The sequence below is a fragment of the Ambystoma mexicanum genome, chromosome 6q (assembly GCF_040938575.1).
Source record: "Ambystoma mexicanum isolate Mex_15411 chromosome 6q, UKY_AmexF1_1, whole genome shotgun sequence".
In the NCBI taxonomy this organism is placed as follows: Eukaryota; Metazoa; Chordata; class Amphibia; order Caudata; family Ambystomatidae; genus Ambystoma; species Ambystoma mexicanum.
Genome location: NC_090937.1, coordinates 1,036,195,621 through 1,036,221,145, shown reverse-complemented (window position 1 = coordinate 1,036,221,145; position 25,525 = coordinate 1,036,195,621). Strand labels below are relative to the sequence as shown.

The 25,525-nt window shown below is 46.1% G+C and overlaps 1 protein-coding gene across 3 annotated transcripts in view; it reads right to left on the bottom strand.

Annotated features, from left to right (window-relative positions):
* The window catches only part of FGL1 (fibrinogen like 1), a 533,869-nt gene that overhangs the window by 13,919 nt on the left and 494,425 nt on the right, over positions 1 to 25,525 (bottom strand). For 2 of the 3 annotated variants that reach the window (XM_069631565.1, XM_069631566.1), the window contains one exon: positions 9,654 to 9,841. The exons of the other annotated variant lie outside the window; for it this stretch is intronic. In XM_069631565.1, coding sequence (XP_069487666.1) covers positions 9,654 to 9,841 — 188 coding nt within the window. The remainder of the gene's footprint in view (positions 1 to 9,653; positions 9,842 to 25,525) is intronic. 3 annotated transcript variants of the gene reach the window in all.

The window sequence follows — 25,525 nt, the reverse complement described above, 5'->3', positions numbered from 1 at the left end:
ACAGCAGAGTCAAGGAAACTCTCAGGGCCCGTCCCTGTATCATGGGGGCTTTGCTGCAATCTCAGCAGGGGCACGGCAAACACAAAGGAGTGGGGAAGCCAGGGGAAAGGTATTCCCCCCCCAATTTCCAGAAAGAGGTGGTAAATGTGGACCCATTACCACATTTCCCTGAGCAGGAATGCAGGGGACTCCTGGGGTTTTGTCTTCTATAGTCACAGGTCAACCCTCACAGTTCAAATCAGCTCGCACAGCTGCAGAAATGCAACATCATCTGCCCTGCCAATCATCCCCACACTCCCCAACTTCCCCACAAAAAAGGCACACGAAGGGGCGTAGGACGGATTAGAACGTTCCATCATTCCCTTTTACATTCTATATACAGACTGTTCAGGGTGGGAATCTTCCCCTATAAACCACATGTTGGCCATGTTCTACAGGAATGAGATTGCTGTGAATATCCCAAAGGAGATGGGAGGATGGAAGGACTTTTGTGTTTCTTCATTAAAAGGACATAGCAGCAGGAAACATGAACAGTGATATAAAGTCACCTTCATAAATAGAGCAATGTGCACACCATCAACATCACCAGCAAACATGAATTATTTCTGAATGTGCGACTGTTATTAAAGAAAATAGCACCCTGTGTTGTAGACGTGACTTAGAAAGTACACAAATTAAATGACAATGTATATTTTAAAATTATTTTAGAAATACATATGCAAAAGGAGGATGAGCCTATTCCAGCTTTATTTTCTCCTTCCTTCAGCATGGAAAGCATATATACAAGTACCAGAACGAAAGATGATGTCAGCCTTGAAAATCCCACCTGGGTTTGACTGTATTTTAAAGCTTTAAATTCACCCAACAAAAGACACTGGGCCTCATCATGACTTCGGCGTCCGGGAATGGGCAATTACCGGGGCATTACAGCCCCAGCGGACCCAGTAATTGCCCATTCCCGGGCGCCGGAAAATATTACTTCCCATTCCCATTTGAGTCCCATTTGGAATCAATGGGAATGAGGAGGTTGGATGCACCGGCACCATTCTTGAATGGTGCCGGTGCATCCGACATGGTCTGCTCGCGGGTGCCGGTCTGCCACCCCCAGACCTGGCAGGCAAAAAGGCACCCACTCGCAGACCTTGTAGTTTGCCGGTCCGATAACAACGGTACAGGCAAGCTTACTGGTACCATTGTTACTGGACTGGCAAACTTATAATGAGGCTAACTGTGTCATACGGTCACCTTAGTAGCAATTGTTTGACTCAGGCAGAGTTGCAGATTTGTATTAATGCTGTGAAGACAAACATTTGAAATTGTACACAAACCGAATGTTTTTTTCTGGCAAGAAGCAAACCTAAAAGTAACAGTGTCAGAGACCTGTGCCATTTTGTCGACTCTCACCTGGCTAGGAGGACTTCCACTCAAATAGCCTACAGAAAAAGAAATAGCATACAATAGTCTAACCAATGCCAGCAGAATATGGGAAGGCTAATTAACCCTTTCACAGGAGTCAGTGCAGTGCTATACACTGAGAACACATGATTTGTCCAGGATCACAGTATCGTTCAGTGGCAAAGCCGGGATATGAGCCTTAATAGATGGGTTCCACAGTCTCGAATTTGGCTGCCTAATCACAATTGTTGACTAATGCTTTATGTGCTTCATTGTGGGTGGCAGTTCAGTGTTTACAACCCTGGTATGGAGGATCCAAGCTCTGGACCTGTACCTTATTGATCCTTTGTTAATGATTATGGCAGGTGATTTCTGCTGCAGGTACATTGTTCTTCAGCACAGTCCGTGTTACTATCACCAAAGTTTATATGCTCCTGTTTATCAACCTAAGGGAGAGGAAAAGTGGAGTCTGCTTGTCTGGGAAATGGTATCGTGATCTGGCATACAAACACAGATCTCCACACTCCACGTTTAACACACCGTGCTATCTTCTGAACCATCATTGTACTGAAACGTATTAACATGCAAGTCATCCTTTGTTATTGCACGTGATCAATGTATTCCCCAAAGAAAGGTGAAAATGCTACTTGAGTTGTGCTACAGAGAGCGCCCAAACTGTATATACTACAGCTAACACAGAACGCATTGAAGGCAGCATGCTCAGACCCCCAGTGGCACACAAGGCATTATGGTGCCTATGTTTTGTAAACATTGTGCACTTCCATATTCCCATCTGGTAGATTGTTGGGCTTTCCTTCTGGTAGCCAGGTGGGGAAGAAAGTGGGGAGGGGGTGGAGGCACCCAAGAGGTGGGTGGCCCTGTACATGAGCCCCCGTTGCCCTCCCATAAACACACGTCTGTCTTCCAGAGAGCTGACCTTGATCTCTCGACTTTGACTACCAGCAGATGAGGTAAGGAAGGTAAGGTATGTCCAGTTTCTCGGTTTCGGTTGATTACATCGAATAAATTGGTCAAAGTTCTTTTTTTGTCCGGTACATTTTGCTGCATATATATACTGGTGCGAAGTCCCCACACACCACCCCTTTACATTAATGATATTCCTAAAACCACCCCCACATATATGCAGCAAAATCACACAACATTTTTTGATAAATTCTCCTGCGACCGATTCGGACACGTAGTAATCTACCAAGACCAGTTTCACTAGGTTTCTAGATATTGAAAGGTAGTGCAGGTCTTTAAGCCCAAGACCTTGCGATTCCCTGAAATGACCTTATTCCGAGGAAAACCAGGTCAAGGCAAATGCAAATGTTCCCAGCTAGGATAAACCCATATCACCGATTCGCCATGCCACACTGAACAGCCTCCATGCAGTTAAAGCTTGTGTTCACTGCTCGCGCCAATTGATTTTAAGCCTGTCAACTACTGTAGAGGTGAAAGGTTCTTCAAAATCACAGTAAATGGTATCTGCCAGATTCTTATTTTTATTTGTAATATATTGGTGTTACAGAAGGCAAATAACCAGCAGTGTTGTGGGCTTGATACATGTCAGCTGGTGATCCAACTACAAGCAATGGGATTTTGAAACAGTGAGTTGTTACACACATCTCAGAGGGAACATGTACATCCAATACAACAGACGTTTACTGAAGGTGACAATCATTTTACCAGTCGTTCCAATTGATGAGGTTTGAGGGGATTTCTTTGAATCATATTCGAGATGTAAAGTGTTATTGACATTTGTAAAAAAAAAAAAAAGAAATAAGATATTTGGAGTAAGTATAGGTAAAGGTTCAAGAGGGTCACAAGAGGTGTCTACGTTTAATTATATCCATTATTGATGACAATGGGCCTCATTACGACCCTGGCGGCTGCGGTATGAACGGTGCCGGTAAGGTACCAGCACTGTTCATGCCAGGCCGCCACATTACGAGTTTGCTCGCGGGTGGCGGTATGCACGTCTGGCCAGACGTGCATACCAGCACCCGCGAGCAGACCAGGATGCTAACAACAGACCCGTCATTAACGGGTCTGTTGTTAGCATCCTCCCCATTCCCACTGAGCTGGGGGCTTAAATGGGAATGGGGACGTACTGGGTCTGGATCCCAAAAATTGGGAATTACCGGGCCCGCAAAAGTCAGAATGGCCCGATAATTCCCTTTTTCGGGACCCGGACACGAGTTTGGAGGTAGCCATGCCGGTAATGATGGCATGTCTACCTACAAACTCGTAATGAGGCCCAATGTTTATGTTACATAATGTCCCAGTTTTAATGTCATTGATAATGAGTATTTAGTTGTTATACACGTTCAATGGCTTTTCCCAGGTTAATCATCTCGCCTTGGGCTTTAATGTCTAATAGCACATGGAAATCTTTACTGACCTTCTCTCAGCCAATCAGAATATTCACAATGCATTCAATAACTACTGAATTAGAAGTGTGAATTCCAACATACTAGCAAACAGGGAAACAGACAACATTCCTAGGCATTCATGAAACAAAATGCAATTTTCCAGGAAGATTTATTTCAACAAGACACTCCCTCTGTGGCAGGGTCATGTTTTCACTGCACCTTCAATGTGGGCCTCATTACAACCCTGCTGGTCTGGAAAGAACAGTGAAGGTAAAACCTCTGCCACCGTTGTTTCCGGACTGGCTGATTCAGAGTCCTGCAGTCTGACCTGGTGGGATTAACACCACCTGCCTGCGGACGGACATGGAAACACCGGCTCTGTCATAGATGGAACCAGTGTTTCCATGGTCCCCATCCTATGGAACTCCATGGGAATGGGGATTTAAAGAATTCCGCCTCTGGAATTACCGGGTCACCGGGGTTGTAATGCCCCGGTGATTCCGGCAATCACAGAGGCGGAATGGTATTACAGGTCCGGCGGCAGAATGCCGTTTTTTCTGGCACTGGCTACCGCCGGACTCGTAATGAGTACCAATATCCAGTTTAACACACCTGACTGAAAGCTGTTAGGGAGAGTTCTCATTCTATGGCTAATTTCCCTCACCTAGTGAGTCCCCCATCAGCTTTGCTGGATTTCTGGAGTTTATTTTTCCAATTGGTAAGAGTGTGAGCCTTTTTTTCCACTTTTGCATGTGTTTTGCCATGTGCATTTTTACTGTTTGTGTAATAGTGGGCTCTGGTGGACACCACTCCATGAACCCCACTTTTCATGTGTGTTACCCAGCACCTTCCATGCAGTAACACAGGGTTGATTTTGAGACTTCCCCCTGACTCCATTTTCTGGGGCTGACTACTGTCCCCCAGAAAACAGGTAAAGTTGTCATTTACTTTACATAGTCATTTTAAAAACTACAGACCCAGTACACCCCATCTTACGTGGAGTACTGGAAAGGGTTAATTCCTATCCCTTTTTGTCTGTGCCTCTCTGAGCTTTGTTTTGCTCTTTTAACATTTAGACTTGGCTGGTGGCAGTGGTATCTATCCTAACTTTTCTACTGCGATTATATTATATAAACGTGGTACTGTTCCAGGCTATCATATTGGCCTTGAACATAAACCCGCTTGACCAAATACACTTTCTTTTGGCTCTGGTCGGGTTTATTCACCATTTCTTTTTGTTAAAGTCCTTCTTGTGTTTTACTTTGCGTGGCAAACCAGGTTGGCCTTCTTTGTTCACCGTCTTTTGGCGGGCTTCTCTCAAGAAGCCCTCCTTTTGGCGCCTGGGTGTCTAGGTGGGCTGAATGTGAGGGAGGGGTGTAGTCACCCCCTGCACAGGGTATCCTTGGAAACCCAAGTCGCACTTTGGCATGATTGGCTAAGGTGGTTGTCCGGGCCGGACAACCCCCCTGCTGTGTGAATGACAGCCATGCTTTGTGAATGGGGGATTTTCGTATAAAAGGCAGGACTCTTGGGCTGGAAGTCAGAGTCGCCACTGGAACTGCAAGGAACCGAAGAGAAGCGGAGAAGAAGATGGCTGCTGCAACTACCGAGTCCCGGTGAAGCCCTGCTGCAGTTCTGAGCTATCTACCCTTCAACGACAAGAGAAGATCCAGTCTGGAGTCTTCTTCCCTTGAGCTTGGTGGGATCAACCAGCTCATCTTCCACAGCCAGAGGATCCTCTTCGTCGTCGAAATCGCTGCACACTGCTGTAGTGGTCCGGATAGCCATCTGTAGAGCCTCTCCTGTTTTTAAGGAGCGCACCTTTTATTCACCGTCGCTGCTGCTGGCCTCATCCCTGGGTAGTGCAGATCACTCCAGACGTCGTCCTTCTTGTCTCCAAGACTGAAGCTCCAGGAACCGTGACTCTGCAGGTAACTACCATGAACAACTGCCGTAGCATCAGCTTCTTCAAAGAATAAGGTACTGTGTCCAGCTTTGAGGAACTAGGGTGAACCCTTTTCTCCTCATCCAAGGCTTGCCCTTGTCTTCCTTCCCTCTGATAACTTTTGCTTCTGCTGTTGACAATAACCAAGTACTCCTGGCAATCACTGTGTGATCCTCGACGACAGGAACCCGGTTCCACTTGACACTGGCGCAGGCCTATTGACTTTTATCTTTTTGTCAGAAAGTGTTCTCTTATTCTGTCTGCCTTGACAAAAGTATTGCCTATGATTTTTGTCCCCAACTCTCTTTTGTTAACTCAGGTGCTAAGTGTATTTTAACTCCGGTAACATTTCTTCCAGCGGATATGCGTATCTTTAGTAAGACCAAACTGTCATTACTGTCAAAAAGTGATCGCATATGTATTCCCGGTAACGCCTTTTGTTTCATAACACCGGTCTGTCAAATCATAAGGTACTTACCTTGAGTTGTTCTGCACAAAGAGAATTGGTTGTTTGTAGTGTATTTTACGTATGGTTTTAATTTAATAGAAGTTAAGTGTTTTGCAAACAGATGGTCTAGAAATAAATGTACTTTTACTTTTCAACCAAAAACCTTGAGTCAGTGTTTGCTTGAGTCACAGTAATTGTGGTCCTTTCTGTAATCTCTACTACTGCTCATTTGCTCTTGAGATAAGTCTGGCTGCTCCACTACTGCTACCACTTTAACAGTGTAGTACAGGCTTGTAGCAAAGGTGAACTTGTATTACCACTTGTAGTCTTAATTGTGTGTAGTGGTCCCTAAGGGCACTGCACAGGATTCTGCCTAACAAAAGCTAAACAGGGAAACAGGGAAACATGATTTAACTTTAGAGAAGCTTTTTACTTTTGTGCTAGGGCTGGGAGGATAGCTCAGGGGCAATGCATTTGTCTTGGAAGCAAGACAATGCAGAGAAACGCAGGTTCAAATCCCAATCCTGTCCTCAAAGTTCTCTGTTCTAAAGCACCATAGACAAGATTAATTAGTTAATTACCCCAATTCAAACTCATGTTAAAATCTTTTCAGTTTAACCACATAAACAATTAAAATGTTTAGCTCATGAAGGCAATCTTTTACGTTAAATACAATCAAATAGAATTTTCTTTACTAACGTGTTTCGTTCATTTGCTCTACTCACTGTTAGTATACGTCACCTCCAGAACCTACACCACTTATTGCATTGTGTGATGATAACTTATAGACATGAGGTGGAGGGGGCTTGGTATAATGACTGCTCACCAATTTGTGGCTTCAGCTTTGTCTTGGGCTATAAATTGGGGGCGGGCAATTAGCCCACAATAATGGCTTCTATGTCACCGGACCAATACATTAGTGTTCATATGGGTCTTCTTACTACTGTTCCCTGGGCAAGACTCAGCAGCTTTCTTTCCCACAGAACATCTGAGTACTGACACAATGTAATGCGGATTGCACCCGAGGAGATCAATAAGAAATATCTGTAGCAGTGGTCCAAGGAAGACATTCCCAGGGTGGGGTAATCACACCTGAAAGTAATTACTACCCACTGCTGACCACAAAGGGGATATTCATTTTAATATCACAATGGTATAGGTTTTTGTATGCATGCATAATCTTTGTGGTATTGGTAAGCATGTGTCCCTCTGTCTGCTGCTGTGGGGGGAATTCCCTGGAATAGCTTACTGCTCTGTGTACATGGGTCAAGCTTTTACATGGGGATTCTCCTCTGAAACAGCTCCCCGCGGATGCATAGCAAGGATTCTCCATGCTCATGCAGTGATCCCTGAGAAGGGGTGATTCCTGAGGGACACTGCTTGCACATATTCTCCCTGCTGCGGTGCTGCATTTGGCACACACAGGGTGGGTAGAAACAATGACTAGCTCAACAGGATCCATCAGTGCACTAACACCCAGGAAGTTGAGTGTGAACCCCACCCTATACATCAATCTTGTAAAAATACAATTGTTGAGGTCTACAAAAGGTAACCGTGTGGAATGTGGCCGGTGAGGCGTAGCACACCATTTGCCTGGACAAACTGTGGAAACTTGGTGATTTCGCTCAGAATAGAATTTCCAGATATCAGCGGCTTGCAGATCTATGGGTAAAGTCCCTGCATGCCAGCAGTGCTATGGGAGCACTACGCGAACGCCTGACACTTCAAGGAGAATTGGGGGATGTGGGGAAAACACTTGAAAGATTTGGGTGCAGTTTTTCTCTGCATCCATCAAAAGGGTATTATTTTGGCAGCTAGAGGGAGCCACTGGCATAGTTTATGAATGAGCATGTGTGATGCCGGTTGGTAGTAGTGCCATGCTTTGCACTAAGACCAGTCTGTGAGTGAGTCGCACATACAGGCTGTGGCAATGATCCTGTGATGAAAATGACTACTGGGAAGTAAGGGATGAATAACCCAGAGTTCAATAAGCTGAGAGTCACAAGCAAATTGACCTGGGGGCCCAGTGCCAGCTCAGCTGGGAGGAGATTGTCCAACTAAGTATTGGTAGTGTTTGGATCAGAGTAGCAACTCTTTTTCTATCTGCGAATAGACACAACCTGTTGGAATCCATCCAAATGTGATAGTGTGCATGCACTTAGTGACTGTGGATGAATCGATGCTGTGCTCTGGGCACTTTAAGTAGTACTTAATGTATGTGTGGAAGTCTACACCAAGGCAATAGAGAAAATCAGAGGTGGCAGCATTACTAGGTTAAAGAACTGCTGACAGTGCCACACCACAATGCCCAGGGGTTCAGAATGGCCACCCAAGAGAGCTGACATTGCGAACTTGGAAACCATTATTGTAACCAAATCATGCGTCAATATGCACACTTAATATATATTTGCTCCCAGTGCAACTTCTGCGCATTTTACACTACTTTTACATACGCTCAGACCCATGTAGGCCAAAGTGGTGCTGCCAAAAGACACAAAAGCACTTGCAGTTAAATGATTCCAGCGGACGTTCACCACTTTCCTAAAGACGCCATTATCCCTTATTTCACACATTTCCAGTAACAATCAGCTGCACAACCTGGAGCCGATCGAAGTAAACCAGGAACCAGGTGCCTTCCTCTTCTAGCAAGTGGGGGTCAGGGCGGAGTCAGGGTCATCCGCTGGCAGAGCGTAAATGAAGCAGCAGCAGCGGGTTCCTCTATATGTTTGGACTGCTGGATCCCCAGCATAGAAGGGCGGTGATTCAAGGGTTTGGGAACCATGGTTAACTGCCAATATGAGAGAATGATGACCCCAGCTTCAGGTACTGATTGCTCGTGCCAGAAGAGAGGGGCAGCTGGGTAGGATAACATGGCATGAGGGCAAAAGGTCATGTATTACTCTGTGTGGGGCAATCCTGATCAAGCATTGCTTTGCGCCCACCCAGACTCCCGGTGAACACTGAAACATCAAGAGCGAGAAGGGGTCACAAAATAGTACATCTCTTCCAAAATTAAGAATTCTATAGTTATACAGAAAAAAGTGTATCCACTTTGGGGTCACTGGTGCCATCAAAGAAATTCAGGATACACGCCACCGTAAATGTCCAAGGTGTCACTGAGAGCTTCCAGGGCAGACTAGCCTTCCATTTTCCTATAAGTGATGTCTTTCCGTGGCAATGGACGCCATTTTCATACTTTTCCATTCGCCATCAGGTAATGAGTTTGTGAAAGCGGACGTTGACTACGATCAACGCCCCGTTGGGTTTGAAATATCGCACACATATGGAATGTCGCGTTGGAAACTGTTCGATTTTATGAGTATGGTCGGTAGTAATGAATGGGCTCTTTTTAGAGCTGCGTATGCGTACAATATGGGATTTCCTTAAGGAGCAAGAGTCCGATTATTAAACAGATAGGAGGAAAGCCCTCGGCTGACCATGGGCATGAATGGATGACGGGGTCGGAAATCTGGAGAAGGAAAGCACTCACCTGTTAAACCACCAGCCGCTGTTTTCCTCTTGGGCACAGCTCCCCTCGTAGTTGTCGTTGTCCTTGTCCTTCGTACTGAATTTCATGCCCTTGTGGCTGGCCCACCATTGCATCTCTGGGTTGAAGCCCCCTGAGAGGGAGTCTCCTGCTGTTCCGGAATATTCCCCGCAACTCATCAGGTATGAACTCTGAGGGGAATAAAAGCAGAGACTCAGGTGTAACCAGACATATCACTGTTATTAGTCACTCACATCTGAGGAAGTGGAGAGCCTTCTCCTGTCTTTTTTCACATCATTGTATCTTCTTTAACATCCAAGAAACCTCCTCACTGAACACTGCAGTGGTGATTGTCGCAGTATGTAACTTTATAACAGAGCAGAAGACTTATGACAAAGCCAGGAGACAGACAAGCTCTGGCCAAGCCAACAGGCCTGGCCTGTTTTAAGCGTATGTGTCGTGTAATGTACCGATGGATGCATTAATGGCGAGTGGCTTGATGTGCGGTTTGGTTGTGTTTGTTGCATGTAAGTTATGTTTAGGTTTTACTTCATAGCAGTTGTATATGTGTGGGTTCACCAGTGGATATAATTCTGGTAGAGTGTTGAAAAAATGGGTGTATCAGTACAGCAGTGTGGGAATGGCCTCATATTCCAGATATTGTGGTGAAGACGTATGCTCATGTCACATTGGTACGCCTCATAGCACCACACAGCATATACTTCCACTATACGACCGGATACTCTTACATTATAACAAGGATTAGCATCACGTGTTCAGCTATAAACCAGACGTCCCCATCATATGCCCATCTCCTGTCATATGTTGGTATGGTCATGCTATGTCATGCTATGCCCGGGGACAGATATCATTTGGCGTGTATAGCTACTACAAGCCTATGTCAAGTCATGAATACCAAATACTTACAGATTATTCCAAGGTTCTCTTGTTGCAGCCTAAGTGTCTTTATTTGCCCTGGCACTTCTATTATATGCCAGATGGTGCCATATTCGGTCCAGCCATTCACACAATATGTCAAGTAGTTTGCTTGTGTGCCATATAATGTCATTATATTGTATTTTATTTAGTCATATAGCGCTTTCGCCAAAGTGCTGGACAGATAAAAAACGGCTCAGTGATTAAAGGAAAAGAGTAGATTGTTTTTTTAGATTCAGGTGAAAGATGGATAGAGAGGGAGAAGAGCGAATATGGAGCGAGAGAGAGTTCCAATGTTTGGGGGCTAGGAGTTCAAATTAATGAAAAAGGGGAAGAGGCACAGGAGAGCTTGGGCACAGTAAGCAGAAATTGTTTTAGAAAGTAAAGAGAGGGGACACTAGAGAAGAAAGCAGGTCGAGGGGGAGACCATGTAGACATTTGAATATAATGCAGAGAAAATGAATGAGAAGGCGGGATCCAAGGGAACCAAGCAAGTGAGTATAGGGAGGGGGAGATAGAGGAACAAGGAGAGAGACCGCAGAGGGTACAGACAGAAGAGTTAAAGAAAGAGCAAAGGGGAGCGAGTGGATAGGAGGGCCGACCAATAAGCAAAGCTGAACAGTAATCAAGGTGAGAAAGGACAAGAGTAGAGATGAGTAGTTTTGTGGCTTGAAATGAGAGAAAGGAGCAAGGTCTGCAGATGTTAAACAGATGATATCAGCAATAGTGGGCTGTGCTAGCAATGTGGGATTTAAAGGAAAGGGAGGAATCAAAATAAACACCCATGCTATGGGCTGAAGTGGAGAAGGGAAGGTGTGAGGGGGCGGGAGGTAGATGGATGCAGCAGGGAATTGAAAGTAAATGAAAAAGAAAGGGTTTTGTTTTTGGAGGCGTTGAGGCAGAGAAAGTTGGCTTGTATCTAAGATTGCCAGAAGGCCAGAAGAAATAGTAGAGTGAAGAGCATCAGAGAAAGAGGAGGAGACAATGATTTGTGATTCATCAGCTTAAAAATGTGAGGAAAGACCAAAGGATGAGACAATAGAGGATAAAGGAAATTTGTAGAGTGAGAAGAGCAGGAGGCCGAGATTGGAGCCTTGAAGAAGACCATGAAGAAGTGGGAAGGTAGAGGCACGTTTTCCAGCCCAGGAGATCGAGAAGGTGGTGTTTGCCAAGTAGGATTTAATCCCTTTTAGGGCAGTTCCAGACACACCAACGGAGGAGATGGTGCAACCAAGGGTAGGGTGGTCAACAGTGTCAAAGGCAGTGGAGAGATGTAATATGATGCGAACAGAGGAACGTTTAGAGTGGGTGGTTGAAAGAAGTGAGTTAGAGATAGAGAGACGGGAAGTTTCAGAAGAGTGGAGGAGGTGGAAGCCAGATTGCTAATCAGGAAGTAGGGAGTGATGATCGAGATAGGTAGAAATTTGGGAGTAGACAACACGCTCAGGAATTTTAGAAAGAAAGGGATGTAGAGATATAGGATGAATATTGGCAAGAATGCAGAGATCGAGGGAGGGTTTTATGAGAATGGGGAGGATAACAAAATGTTTGAAGCTGGAAGGATGGAAAGCCGAGGAGAGGGAGATGTTAATAAGTGCGGTGACGTAGGGAAGAAGAGGGGGAAAGACTTTGGGAATGAGAGGTGATGGAAGAAAATGAAGTGGGGAAGCAGTGGGTTGGGAGCGACAGAGGAAAGAGACAATATCAGAGTCAGAGAGGGGAGTGAAGCAGGCTATGATATACCCATGTACAGACATGTACTCTACGCGGCAGACGCTCGCAGAAACATGCACTTAGACATGCCAACACATACACTGTTACATACAATATGTATGCATAGATACAATCAAGCACTTGAAAGTGCAAACATACCCACATATACCCACATGCACTCCCACAGATACAGGCATGCTTCCTTACATACCAACAATCACCCATGTACACTCAGAAAATATATGCATACCTAAAACCACACATGAAGAAGCATTCATTCACTGAAAAACATGCTCCCACAAGCTCTTATACAGGTATTTATCATGCATGGACGTGTGCACACCCACAGAGGCCCTGAGACAACAGATCACTGTAAGAACATGCACAGAGCAACACACAAACAGCTGAAGATGATGGATTGGTGACTAATGGATTGGTGTCTTATGTCGATGATCAGTGTTTAGCATTCCATCATTGCCCGCATCTGATGTGAGTGATTAAGGGTGCCGTATTATGCAACTGGTTGAGTGGTCGCTTATGGTCCTTCCCTCTCTGAGGCCACATAACCTCTACTTTTTCAGATTTCCATCAGGGTCCTGGATTCGGCCCATGATGTTCCTGCGTTCTGCAAGACATCTGGCACTTGTCGCGGGAGGATAGCTCAGGGACAAAGTGCTCGCCTTGGAAGCAAGATGACACAGAGCCACACAGGTTCATTGCCTGGGTCCGCGCTTAGACACCTCTGGGTATTAAGCACGTTATAAATAACCTATCATATCATATCACTTGTAAGCTTGCACATCCATAAAGGGCAGAATCACACTCTGGTCCATAATGCATTTCGGTCCCTGTGGTCTTTGCTGCATTTACACCATGTAATGCCTATGCTCTGGAGGTGGGGGCACCACTCAGCTAGGGCCCGCATTAGCAGAGACAGCCTCCCAGGCAGCGTACCCCAGGTCATGCGGGGGGCACTTTTTTACGCCCTATTGTTATTAGAATCAACATCCCAGTCTCAGCATCTGTAAAATCATTGAGCGTCTACCTGGATGCCTGGCTCTGCAGACAGGTGAACGCGATCGCCTCCTCAGCGGCAGACACAGCAAGACTCATTAATGCAGCCAGACAATTCCTCCCGCTGACCAGCTGCATCACTGTCGCCAGAGCAATCATAGGAGTGAGACTCTACTACGGTAACGTTCTCTTTGCAGGGACTTCAAAACAAAACATCCAAAAAATGCAGGTAATCCAAAACATTGCCCTATGTGCAGTATTTAACATCCCAAAAAAGATCTCATTTCAGCATCAAGAAAGGACGTGCTCCCAATCCGAGAAAGAATTATATTGAAGACACTCTCCATCACGCACAAATGTCCTACTAACGCTGCCCCAGAATACCTTTCACAGAAAATCGTGATACAATTGCACGAGACCGGTGAGGGCCATCCACGCCTTCAAAAAAGATAGAGGAGGGGGCTCCAGCTTCCCTGCAGTGGCAGTGAAACACTGGAATGCTCTCCCCCTGCTTTTGAGGGCAGAGAAAAAACGTGGCTTTTTGCCTAAATGACACTGGTATATGATTGAGTACATCTATTGAAATGTCCATGCGTGTGTGGTGAGCTTCCTGCCCCGCACTATCCACTGTTTTTATGTCTACGTGTGTAACTTGTTTCCTTAACAGCGCACTGATGCCGTCGGGTTTAGGCGCTTTACAAATATAAAAAATATTGTATCGCCTAGGACAGTGCCCTTGCAACTGCCCTCAATTCTGTAACTTTGTTGTTATGGACTAAAGCTCTTCCCGCTTACTGACACTTAAGCTGTCGGATGACTTCTATGCTGCCCCTTTTTAGAGTTATCTCTCTGCACTGCAGCATTGCTTGCAGGCTCCCTGTATTGATGCCCTTTCCCTGTTCCCCTTTACCCAAGCTCCTTGCTGACGCCTATGCTGGGGTGTCCATGTGGTGGCGCTGTTCTCCTCCTGCTCAACCAGCTTACCCCGGCGGTCCACCGTGTTGCCAGTTTCTAGGTATTATTACTCCATTCTCCATTGTCCCCGGGCTGTTGCAAAACCTAGATAGTGGACCAACGTTATTTCGAAACCACACTCTGTTATCCGGTTACTAATACCCTTTAGCCAGGTTTTATAACAGCACTTTCTATGGATTTCCAGTCTAGGACAGTTTCGATACCCACTTCTAGTGTAGTTATCGTATCTGTTTAAATGTAGGCTTCACCAATGAACATTAAATCAAATCAAATGAGCAGGGTTAATGTGTTATTTCTAGATATTGTCTGTAAATTATTGAGCTTCCTGTAATGTGTTTCAAGTTGAATACTAATCCATGTTATGCATTACATTTATCTAACACAAAGCAACCATTCTTACAATGTGGCAATCCATAATAGGAGTGGGTGCCTTGGGTTCTGTGACCCTGCTCATTTATTTAATGTTCACCTACCTGGGTAGAGCAGGGTCGTAACCAGGAGCCCTTTGTATTATAATGGGTTCATCAATGATTCATTTAGCACTAGTGCTAGCCGTAGCTTTGCTTCTAGGCGCTCCTTCCACTGCCCTTGGTTTTACTTTGTTCATGATCTCCTATGGACTCAGTCGGGTTCATTACGAGTAATCCCATCTGGAAAAAAGGCTGGTAAAACGGTCGGTACTACCGGATCTGGCATTTATTCCAGACCGGATTACTCTGAGTCTGCCGATAGGGGCAGTGAACTACTGGCAGGCCTGACCTGCCGGGAGTTCAGGCCCCTTCTGGCAGAAATCACTGAAGCACCAGCACCGTTAACAACGTTAACGGTAGGCAAAAAAGCCTTCCGCAAGGCTTTTACGCTTCCCATTAACGTTGCACCCTCATTGAACACGCCCCTTTAATGTGCAAGCCCATGCATTAGTGAGGCACAGTCCAGGACATGCGAGCCATTGGTATGAGCAGTAAGTGTCCAGCAACAGGTACAGTGCTGTCGGCCTGGCCTGACCAATATGAGCTCTGTGCGGTGATCCAGTCCCGCTGCTGGAGCATGCGTATGCAACCGCTTTATTTGCAGATGAGTATCAGTCGGCAACTCGACCCACGCCTCCATGTGATTGGCTACAAAAAGACTATTAGTGGCCAATCACATGGTGGTGTGGGACGGAAACACCGTAAGGCGCGTAAATCCCACCTATAGTTGGTCTCTAAGTCACCACCCAGTGTAGTGTTTAGTTTTTTTTTTCAATATGTGGGCTGGGCAGGTGCCCTGGTCTTGTGAAGATATAGGCATGACATGCGGAGACGTACATCTCTGGGTTTTTGCTTTTCAAATGTAGACTGGTCTGTCAACGGGTTTCCGGGCAGAAAACCTCTGGAAAACACAGGCTGAGCAGCTAGACAGTGATACTTTTCTGCAATAAGCCCCTGGGGCAAATGCAAATTATACAATGTTTCCGAGTTCAGGTTGATCAGCGCAGCGTGACACGAGTCCCGACAGAGGCCGTATCATGTCTCCAGTCAGGAAATGTATTCCAATTATTCTGTCAGTAATAACCTCTGCGTCATGGCTCCAGCACATTCCAAAGAGCAACCAAGACTCTCTCCACCAAACATGTGACAGTACACATTCCCGCAGAAAGTCCACTACATCCCTTATCCATGCCATTTAATGGGAGCAGACTTTTTATCAGTCCCTGAACCTACCCCTAGCAAGGAGGAAGAAACATATTCTTCACGTCCATGCTGTCATAACACCTGCTTAGTCTTATTAATTTAAAGAACATTATTCAGGAAATAACATGTACAATGTACAGTCCATTCTGGTGTTCTGGTCACAACTAGTGGTTACCAGGAACCCATGATGTGTCAAACACAGGTCACTCTACTCTTCAAAATGTACTTTACGTTTCCTAAACGGACACAATTTATAGGCAGCTGTGCAGAAGCATCCATCCCACACCGTTATTTACTTGCTTCATGTATCAGTGCTTGGCGATCTCTTGCGCCCAGATGTGGGATATGGGTAGTTTGGAGAGGTACCTGCCTAGCTCTAGGGACCCCTAAGAAGGTGGCTAAGGGGGCTGGTTGCCCGCAGAGCCAGAGGATGATGGGTCCCGAGGAGGTATTGGGAGGATCGCCTGGTCACCCTCCGTGAGGAGCTTAGAAGCCCTGTGAACCGAACCACCATTAAGGGAGCAGCCTGATATATCATGCTAGGCAAACCAAGGAGAACATTATGGCAGGTGGCGTGACTACTGTAACACCTTTGGTTGAGAACCCGATGGAGTTTAACAGAAGATCATTTATTAAGGACTGGAATGATACTAGGGACAGTGTTCTAAATGATATATTATATCACTTAAGGTGGGATTTACGTAGTCATGGCATCATCGAGAAATACCGGACTTCCATACCAAACTCGATTTGGCGGGCACAGATTTTAAGATTGAGGGTAAACCTGTTACCTACGGGAGAAATAAACTACATCAGAAGCAGGGGTTAGGGTTTGAAGCCCAGTTGGGAATATTGTGAAGCATCAGGACTGCAGGTAGATTTAAAGCACATTGGGCCTCATCACGAGTTTGCCGGTCTGGAAACAAGGGTGCCGGTAACAACGTACCGGCATCCTTTTCGGACCAGCAGACTACAACTCTGCCTGCCAGAGCAGATGCGCCCGGCAGGTTAGACCTGCCGGGCGCATCGGCCCCAGTAGGCAAGGTTGCCATGGAAGCACCAGCACTTCCGACAACGGTGCCGGTGCTTCCGTGCAACCATTCCTGCAGAGTGCTATAGGGCCCCGTGGGAATGGGGCACAACATTTTCTGCCGCTGATATCCAGGGCCGCCAGGACTTGCCCAGTGGTGCCAGGAACTCAGGTGGCGGAAACAGTGTTACACGGTTTGCGGTAACCCGCCGGTGGTTACCGCCAACCTCATAATGAGGAACATTGTCACTGAATGCCTGGGCTTAGAGCAGTTAAGAATACACCACGTTAGCAAATTTGTAAATGGCACTGGTACGGAAGCCTTCTGCAGCGGATCGTCTCGGGATATGAATTATGATTGTCGGTGGCTTTACTTAGATTTTTAAATGCAGTTAATTTAGTGGTTTTAAACAAGTAATAAGATTGGATGTTGAACTCAGGCATGAAGGGGATGCCCGATTTAATCTTTTCACCCCCGCACTTTAGCTTGAATTGTTGATTTTATTACTGATGAAATGTATTTCATTTGATACACTGAGAATGGAGTTTTAATAATTCTGTGTTGTTATTTCGTGCAACTTTGTGTGTTATTAATTATTTGTCCATACTCTGAAATGTGGATGCTTTTGTTGTGCAACAAGTTTCTTTGTAAACTGATAAGCACGTAAACAATAAACAGTTAAGGGAACAGCACTGCTGACTCCAATACTTTGGGATCGAACAACTTCACAAAGGAAGACCTCCGGCTCATGGCCTTAAGGAAGCAGTATTTTCACCTCAGATCCCTGGGGCTGGCACAAGAGTGCAGAGAAATGTCTCTGGCTCATGGCATTATGGAAGTATCATCCATTGTCTTTGGCGTGTCACTCTAGCAATAGGTGACGTACCCACATTGTTGCTAGCACATGTCCTTTTTCTACAGTGCTGGTGCTGTTGGAATACAGTACTGGCCGATTAGACATTGTAACCAGCCTTCTCGCCTCTACAGGTGTGTGTGTGTGTGTGTTAAAATGCAAAACATATGTGTCCATCCAGCCCCACCGCTCGTCACCACTCCTGGAGAAACAGTAGTTGCATGCAATAAATGCAAGGATTACTGGGAAAATGACTTTGCCGCAGCTGGATATGAGGGAAGGAAAGGATGCGAAGAAAAAGAAAAACCTGTGATACATTTATTAAGGCCAGCAAGTCAAAAAAGTGCATTGAAAGCTGCCATCCCTCTTGGCTAGTGAACTAGGAGATGGGTTCAAGAGAGTCAACAGATGGATAAATATGCACCTAGACAAAATATGGTGATAAATCGACACCATGTCACCATTGCCCAAGCAAGGTCATCATGAATCTATGGAGGATGATGTCACCACTCTGCAGAAGTTATTAGTTAAGTGAGAGTACATGATAGATCAGTAAGAATGTATTTATTTATTTCAATTCTTGTAGGGCGCTACATGCCTGTGTGGCTCAGAGCGCAGCACGAAAGTTAGAAAGAGAAAAAAGCCTGGAACAAAAGGGGAGTTCTATTCAGGTTGATTAAAAAGACATGTCTTCACATGCTTCTTAAAGGGAGGTAATGAATGGGAAATGTTAATGTTTATAGGCAAAGCATTCCATTCATGTGGTGCGTTAAATTCAAAGCTACAATCGCAGACATTCTTCAAGCCAGATCTCGGCTGATTGAGCAGAAGGGTAAAAGAGGAGCGTAAAGTTTTGCTTGACGATTTCCTCGTTAATCTCTTGATGTTTGTTTGTTTGTTTGTTTTATTATTTATAATGCGCAGATGTACCCGGGGGTATCAAGGAGCAGCATTTACAAGAATATTCAAAGCTTGGTTACAAATTTAAAGTGTACATGTTAGCAATAAAAGTATATACAGAGCAATATGGGGAGAACAGGCAATATATACAATATAAACACGAGTACAAAGTGGGCGCACGGGTTACACAGTGTACGGGTAGCAAGAGTGATAGCCTTGGCACCTAGCTATCTTGGTGGTCCCTCGTTTTCAGACATGGAACTAGCATGGATCGGAATTTCAAATAGGGCATGTCTGCTCTAAGGTTGGGAGGCAAGGAGTTCCACAGTTTGGCTGCTTTTACTGGAAAACTGTTACCTCCTGTGGTGGCAAGTTTGAAATTAGGGACAGAGAGGCAGTCTTTGTATGCAGTTCTGAGGGGTCTCGAGGATGCTTGTCTATGGAACCTGTTGATCAAATAGATTGGGGCGGCATTGTTAAGAGATTTGTGAGTTAGAGATGCCGTTTTTAGGAGGATTTTGTCTCTAGTGGATAGCCAGTTGTTCTGTTGGCTGAGTCCTGAGATGTGCCCTCTTCTGGGGATGCCTAGGGCTGCTCTCAGGGCGTTATTCTGTAAAGTTTGTAGCTTGCTGGTGGTAGCCTTGGAGGTTCCCAGGTAAAGGGTGTTGCAGTAATCAAGGCAAGAAAGTATAAGGGCTCTGGCGAGTGTGAGGCAGCTAGTGTCTGACAGAAATGGTTTAGCTGAGCGGATTAATTTGCACGTGTATGCAGTTGAGGATGCCAGGGAACTCAGTTGTCTTTTGAAGGAAAGGTTAGAGTCCAGGTAGAGACCCAATGTTTTGACCTCTTGTCCAACTTTGATATTGTTCCCATCTATTATGAAGGAATTGTAGGAGGGCTGAGTTTCTTTAAACTGGACGTAGTGCCCAGGATGATAAGCTCCGTTTTCTCATCATTCAGGCATAGTCCATGAGTGGCCATCCATGCCTGGATGATGATGTATACCCTATTTAGCAAGGCCAAATCCTTTTCATAATCTCCAGAAAGCGGAAGGAGGATCTGGGTATCATCTGCGTAATTAGTGTGGGTGATACCAAGATGATCCAAATCATCGAAAAGGGGCTGGGTAAATACGTTGTACAGTGTGGGGGAGACGCAGGAGCCTTGTGGGACACCACAAGTGATGGGAATGGGGTCTGCTGGCTGCAGTCGTGGGAGAGAAGACCCTCATAGTTCTTCCGTTAAGGAATGAGGTGATCCATTTGTTGGCCTCTGGAGAGAAGTGTGCTGCTGTATGGAGGTGTGAGCATAGGACAGAATGGTCGACCAAATCGAAAGCTGCCGATAAGTCAAGGAGGAGGAGCAACGCAACTTGCCCTTTATCCCTGAGAGTATCAATCTGAGCTTTTAGGTCGATAAGTGCCGTTTCAGTCCCGTGTTGAGGACGGAACCCTGATTGTCTGGATCCTAAGAGGTGGTGTTCTTCTAGGTGCTTCTGTATTTGTACATAGGCGACCTTGTTGAGAATTCTTAGTAAGAAGGGAACAGTGGTTATAGGTCGGTAATTTGTGGGTATGGCTGGGTCCAGAGAAGGTTCTTTTAATAATGGACGTACCCAGGATTTTTTTAGATTGGAAGGGATGGAGCCAGTGTTAAAGGAAGCATTGATCAGTTTAGTGATGAAGGGTGAGAGGTCACGGGCGGCATCTTTGATGAGCTGCGCTGGGCACAGATCTCCCTGGCAGTTGGATGGTTTCAAAGACAGGATCATTTTTTCTACTTCAAGAGTATTGACTTTTGAGAACTTGAAGCAGATCGGATCTGTGGTCGTGTGCTTATCCTGAATTTTGGAGGGGAGAGTGTCTTTTAGGGCAGCTTTTTTACTAGAGATTTTACTTTGAAGGGTCACGATCTTATTTGCCAATGCATTTTGAATTCCTGAGCACCAATTTTTATTTTTGGTACAAGTATCAGGGGGTAGTATGGGAGTTTCTACTTATTTAAGTATAGAGAAGAGTTCTTTTATGTTAGATTTGGCTTGGGATATGCAAGAGTCAAAGGAGGTTCGTTTGGCCAGGTAGATTTCTTTTTTATAGAGTGTGGTAAGTTTGGAGAGTTTGAGTTTGTTTGCGGCTGAAGGGGATTTTTTCCAGGTAGCCTCACAATTGCTTTTTTGCTGCCTTAGGTTTTTGAGGAATGGGGTGTACCATTTGTTAAGGTGCGTTTTCAGTTTACTAGGTCTGAGTATAAGTGGGGCGATGAGATCCAACGAGGAAGCCATAACCTTTTATTCTTCAACCAGGATCTCTGGATCCAGGTTATCGGGGAGTGTGTTAAGTGTGGGGAGTAAATTCGGGATGAGTCTTTCTAGTGTAATGTTCTTCTTGTTTCTGGTGAGAGTTGGAGGGGCCGTGGTGTTAGGTGGAAGTGGGGGTCTGTCAGTGGACACCAAGAACGATACCAGGTGGTGATCGGTCCAGACTAGTGGTGAGGTATTTGTGATGTTCGCTAAGCAGTTGTGGTCGGCCACCCAATCAAGTATTCTAGCTTTCGAATGAGTGGGTGCCATACTTCTTTGCGCAAAGCCTAGTTCAGCAAGAGTGTTAGCTATGGTGCTGGCTGTTTGGTCTGCCGGGTCGTTATAGCCCATGTTAAAGTCCCCCAGGGTGAGAACTTGAGAGGAGCTTTTAAGATTGCTAGATAGAATGGATTTGAGGTCTTCATCAAAGGTGCCAATAGGGCCTGGCGGACGATAAATCAAATGGATATGGAGGGTTTGGGTATTAGTGAGTGGGACTTTGACTGATAGTGTTTCACAAGATGGGACATTGGAGGAGGTTGCTAGTCTCATGGACAGGCTGCATTTATGTATGAAGGCGACACCCCCTCCTCTGGAGTTGGGGCGATCTTGCCTCAGGATAGAATAGTTATCTGGGACTGCTAACATGAGCATGGGGCCTGCTGCAGGGTGTAGCCAAGTCTTGGTGATAGCGAGGAAATCAAGATCTTCTTTAAGGATCAGGTCTGTGATTTCTGTGGCGTGCGCTACTAATGATCTAGCGTTGATCAAAGCTCCCTTGATTTTGGGGCTGGCTATGTTTTTAGTAGTAGTTGTGTGACGTTTGTCTTGTGTTGATTCGAGAATGCCCTGACTGGGGAGGTTATGAGGGGGTCTAGTGGTGGGGTTGTAAGGTGGATTAGAAGTTTTAGTAGAAGAACTGGATCGAGGATGCTGTTCTTTGGACTTCTGTAAAGTGGGCAATGAGCGGGCTAGAGGCTCATAAATTTTGGCTAGTCTAGCTCTAAGTCCTAGGTTCCTATCTAGGGTAGTACGAGGGAGACTGGTGGGGAGTAGCTGGAGGTTGTGTATGTCTAAGTGTGGTGCCTGGTTAATAAGAGTAGTTGGAAAAGGCATGTTGGGTAAATGTGGAGCCATCTTAAATTGAGTTACACTGATTAGGATAATAAGGACGCAGGCAAACAAGCTAGTAGTAGATGGGAACAATGTAAGTGGTGGTGAGAGTATTGATAGGCTAGGGAATAGGCTTGGTAATGCTAGTTAGGCCAGTGTGCATTTATAGTATAGACCTTGGCCATAGAACACCAGCTAGATTCAAATATGGCAATGAGGCTAAAATGCATAGAACACCATCTAGATTCAAATATGGCAGTGAGGCTAAAATGCATAGAACACCATTTAGATTCAGAATATGGCAGTGAGGCTAGAACGCATAGAGCACCATCTAAATTCAGATATAGCAATGAGGCTAGAATGCATAGAACACCATTTAGATTCAGAATATGGCAATGAGGCTAAAATGCATAGAACACCATCTAGATTCAAATATGGCAGTGAGGCTAAAATGCATAGAACACCATTTAGATTCATAATATGGCAGTGATGCTAGAATGCATAGAGCACCATCTAAATTCAGATATAGCAATGAGGCTAAAATGCATAGAACACCATCTAAGTTCAAATATAGCAATGAGGCTAAAATGCATAGAACACCATTTAGATTCAGAATATGGCAGTGAGGCTAGAATGCATAGAGCACCATCTAAATTCAGATATGGCAATGAGGCGAAAGTGCATAGAGAACCATCAGAATATGGCAGTGAAGTTGGGATGCATAGAGCACCAACTAGGTTCAAATGTGGCAGGAGGGCTAGATTGCATAAAGCACCCTCTGAGTTCGAGATTTTAACAGCTAAAGTGGGTTGCAACCCATCAGGCAGGGCCTAGACTAGGGGCACATGGGCAGGTACAATAGTCTAAGTTAATTGGTATGCAGAGGTTCATAAACAGTGTTTACAGGTACACATAGGGCTGACTTGGTGCACAGGTCGGTTAAAGGGAGAGCGGGTGTGCACACTTAGGCAGTGTCTTGGTGCTCATACGAGTTTGTTAGGAGTCAATGACGGTACCAGGGGTGTCGCTATGGCGGTGAGGCATAGAGTTACCTTGGTTGTGGTAGACGTGGCCCAGAAAGTCTGGTAGACGGGACGGCAGAGGCGGCAAGAGCAGGCAGAGAATGGGTGAGCGGAGCTCCTGCTCTGGAGCCAACTCAGGGTATAGAACTCGCGGTATAGCGCTCCAGGATGCGAACAGGGGCAAACAGGGCCTTTGTACGGCCTTCGTACAAGGCCGGCGCATCCGCCTGCTGGCGGATGCAGGATGCAAATTATGGGCCGGATCGAGGCTCAGTCTCGCTGTGGTGCCGCGTCGCGCCCGGCATGGGCAGGTCAGGCATGCAAGAGGGACACGGTCAGGCAGGCCGTGTGAAATGCAGAGGGACTGCACCTACTTCGATTGCTGCCTGTTGATCCTGATAGTCGTGGCTGCAGGAGAGGAGGGGGGCTCCTGCCCTCTTCCCTCGTCGGAGGTCGGCGAAGAAGGTGGTCCTGGGGGCAAACAGGGCCTTTGTACGGCCTTCGTACAAGGCCGGCGCATCCGCCTGCTGGCGGATGCAGGATGCAAATTATGGGCCGGATCGAGGCTCAGCTTCGCTGTGGTGCCGCGTCGCGCCCGGTATGGGCAGGTCAGGCATGCAAGAGGGACACGGTCAGGCAGGCCGTGTGAAATGCAGAGGGACTGCACTTACTTCGAGTGCTGCCTGTTGATCCTGATAGTCGTGGCTGCAGGAGAAGAGGGGGGCTCCTGCCCTCTTCCCTCGTCGGAGGTCGTCGAAGAGGGGGATCCTGGGGGCAAACAGGGCCTTTGTACGGCCTTCGTACAAGGCCGGCGCATCCGCCTGCTGGCGGATGCAGGATGCAAATTATGGGCCAGATCGAGGCTCAGCCTCGCTGTGGTGCTGCGTTGCGCCCGGCATGGGCAGGTCAGGCATGCAAGAGGGACACGGTCAGACAGGCCGTGTGAAATGCAGAGGGACTGCACTTACTTCGAGTGCTGCCTGTTGATCCTGATAGTCGTGGCTGCAGGAGAGGAGGGGGGCTCCTGCCCTCTTCCCTCGTCGGAGGTCGTCGAAGAAGGGGGTTCTTCGACTTGACGAGATAGTGTGGTGCCTTGCCATTCTGGCATTTAAACGCGAGGGATAGAATCTTGTGTTTGATTATCTGCTTCACCGGGTGTCAGTGCAGTTTCCTCCTGGCTGTGGTGACATGATCCCTTCTAGTCAAGCCAAAGACTGCCCTGACGGCACCATTCTGCATAGTTTGTAGCTGCTTCAGATTCCCCTGTGAATTTCCCATTAACAAGCTGTTACAATAATCCAATAATCCAATCATGAATCTATCAGTGAGGAGGCCAGGAAGGATCTTTTGGCAATATTAAAAGAAGGTCTAATCTGATTTAAGAGTTTAATTACATATCCGCAAAATGAGTGCATTTGAGAGACCTGATTTTTCATGGAGAGATTAGCATCAAGCATTACTCCCAAGGCTTTCACTGATATACTCACAGGGATGGAATTACCTGCCACGAAAAAGGATTCATACTGTTGGGCAAGGTTCTTCAGTTTAAGACCGGAGGCCAGGATAAGTAGCTCTGTTTTAGAGTCATTAAGAGCCAGTGAGTTATTTGCCATCCATGCTTGAATTTTGGCTTAGGTATAGTTCACAACATCTACATCCTTCTGATAGTTGCCCGAAATGAATTGAATATGGTCCAAATTATTATACATGCTAAGAGCAAAGAGGTATAGCCAGTGGGTACATGAGAGCCCATCTTTACAGGATGTAAGATAAAATGTAATTTAGCAACCCCTGTCAAAGGTACTGTGACATATCAAGGATACGCGTCCCTTCTCCCCAAAGGGGAGCCTCCACCTTTGACGCTAGGGAGGTGAGCCTGCTTTGCAAGACGCCCCCTATGGGTCTGGGCAAGTGGGACCTTACTGGGAGAGACTCCCTCTTACAAGAGAAGGACTCCCGTTCCTGTGAGGAACTCCTTAAGCCACTCTCCATAGTGGCATATATGGCACTATCTGCTACAAAGCATAATGTGACCTCTGCATATTTGGTGGAAAGCAATGCTGAAACAAACAAGCCTGCAGCAGGAAAAGAAGATATGTTTTTAAGAAGAGATGTGTACTTAACTGAGACAAGTGGCCTAACAAGGAGGAGAAGAGAGTATTGTAATGCAGGGGAAGCCCACTGAGGTGATCATGCCTGTGGGAGGTGGACCTGAGATGAGCTGCAGAACCCACAACTTTCACAGAGGCAAAGAACACCAGTCTGATACGGCCGAGGTCCAGCGCAGGCAACAAAAGAGAAACCATTGTGAGGCAGTAGAGCGGAATCCTAAACCAGGTGGTGGCG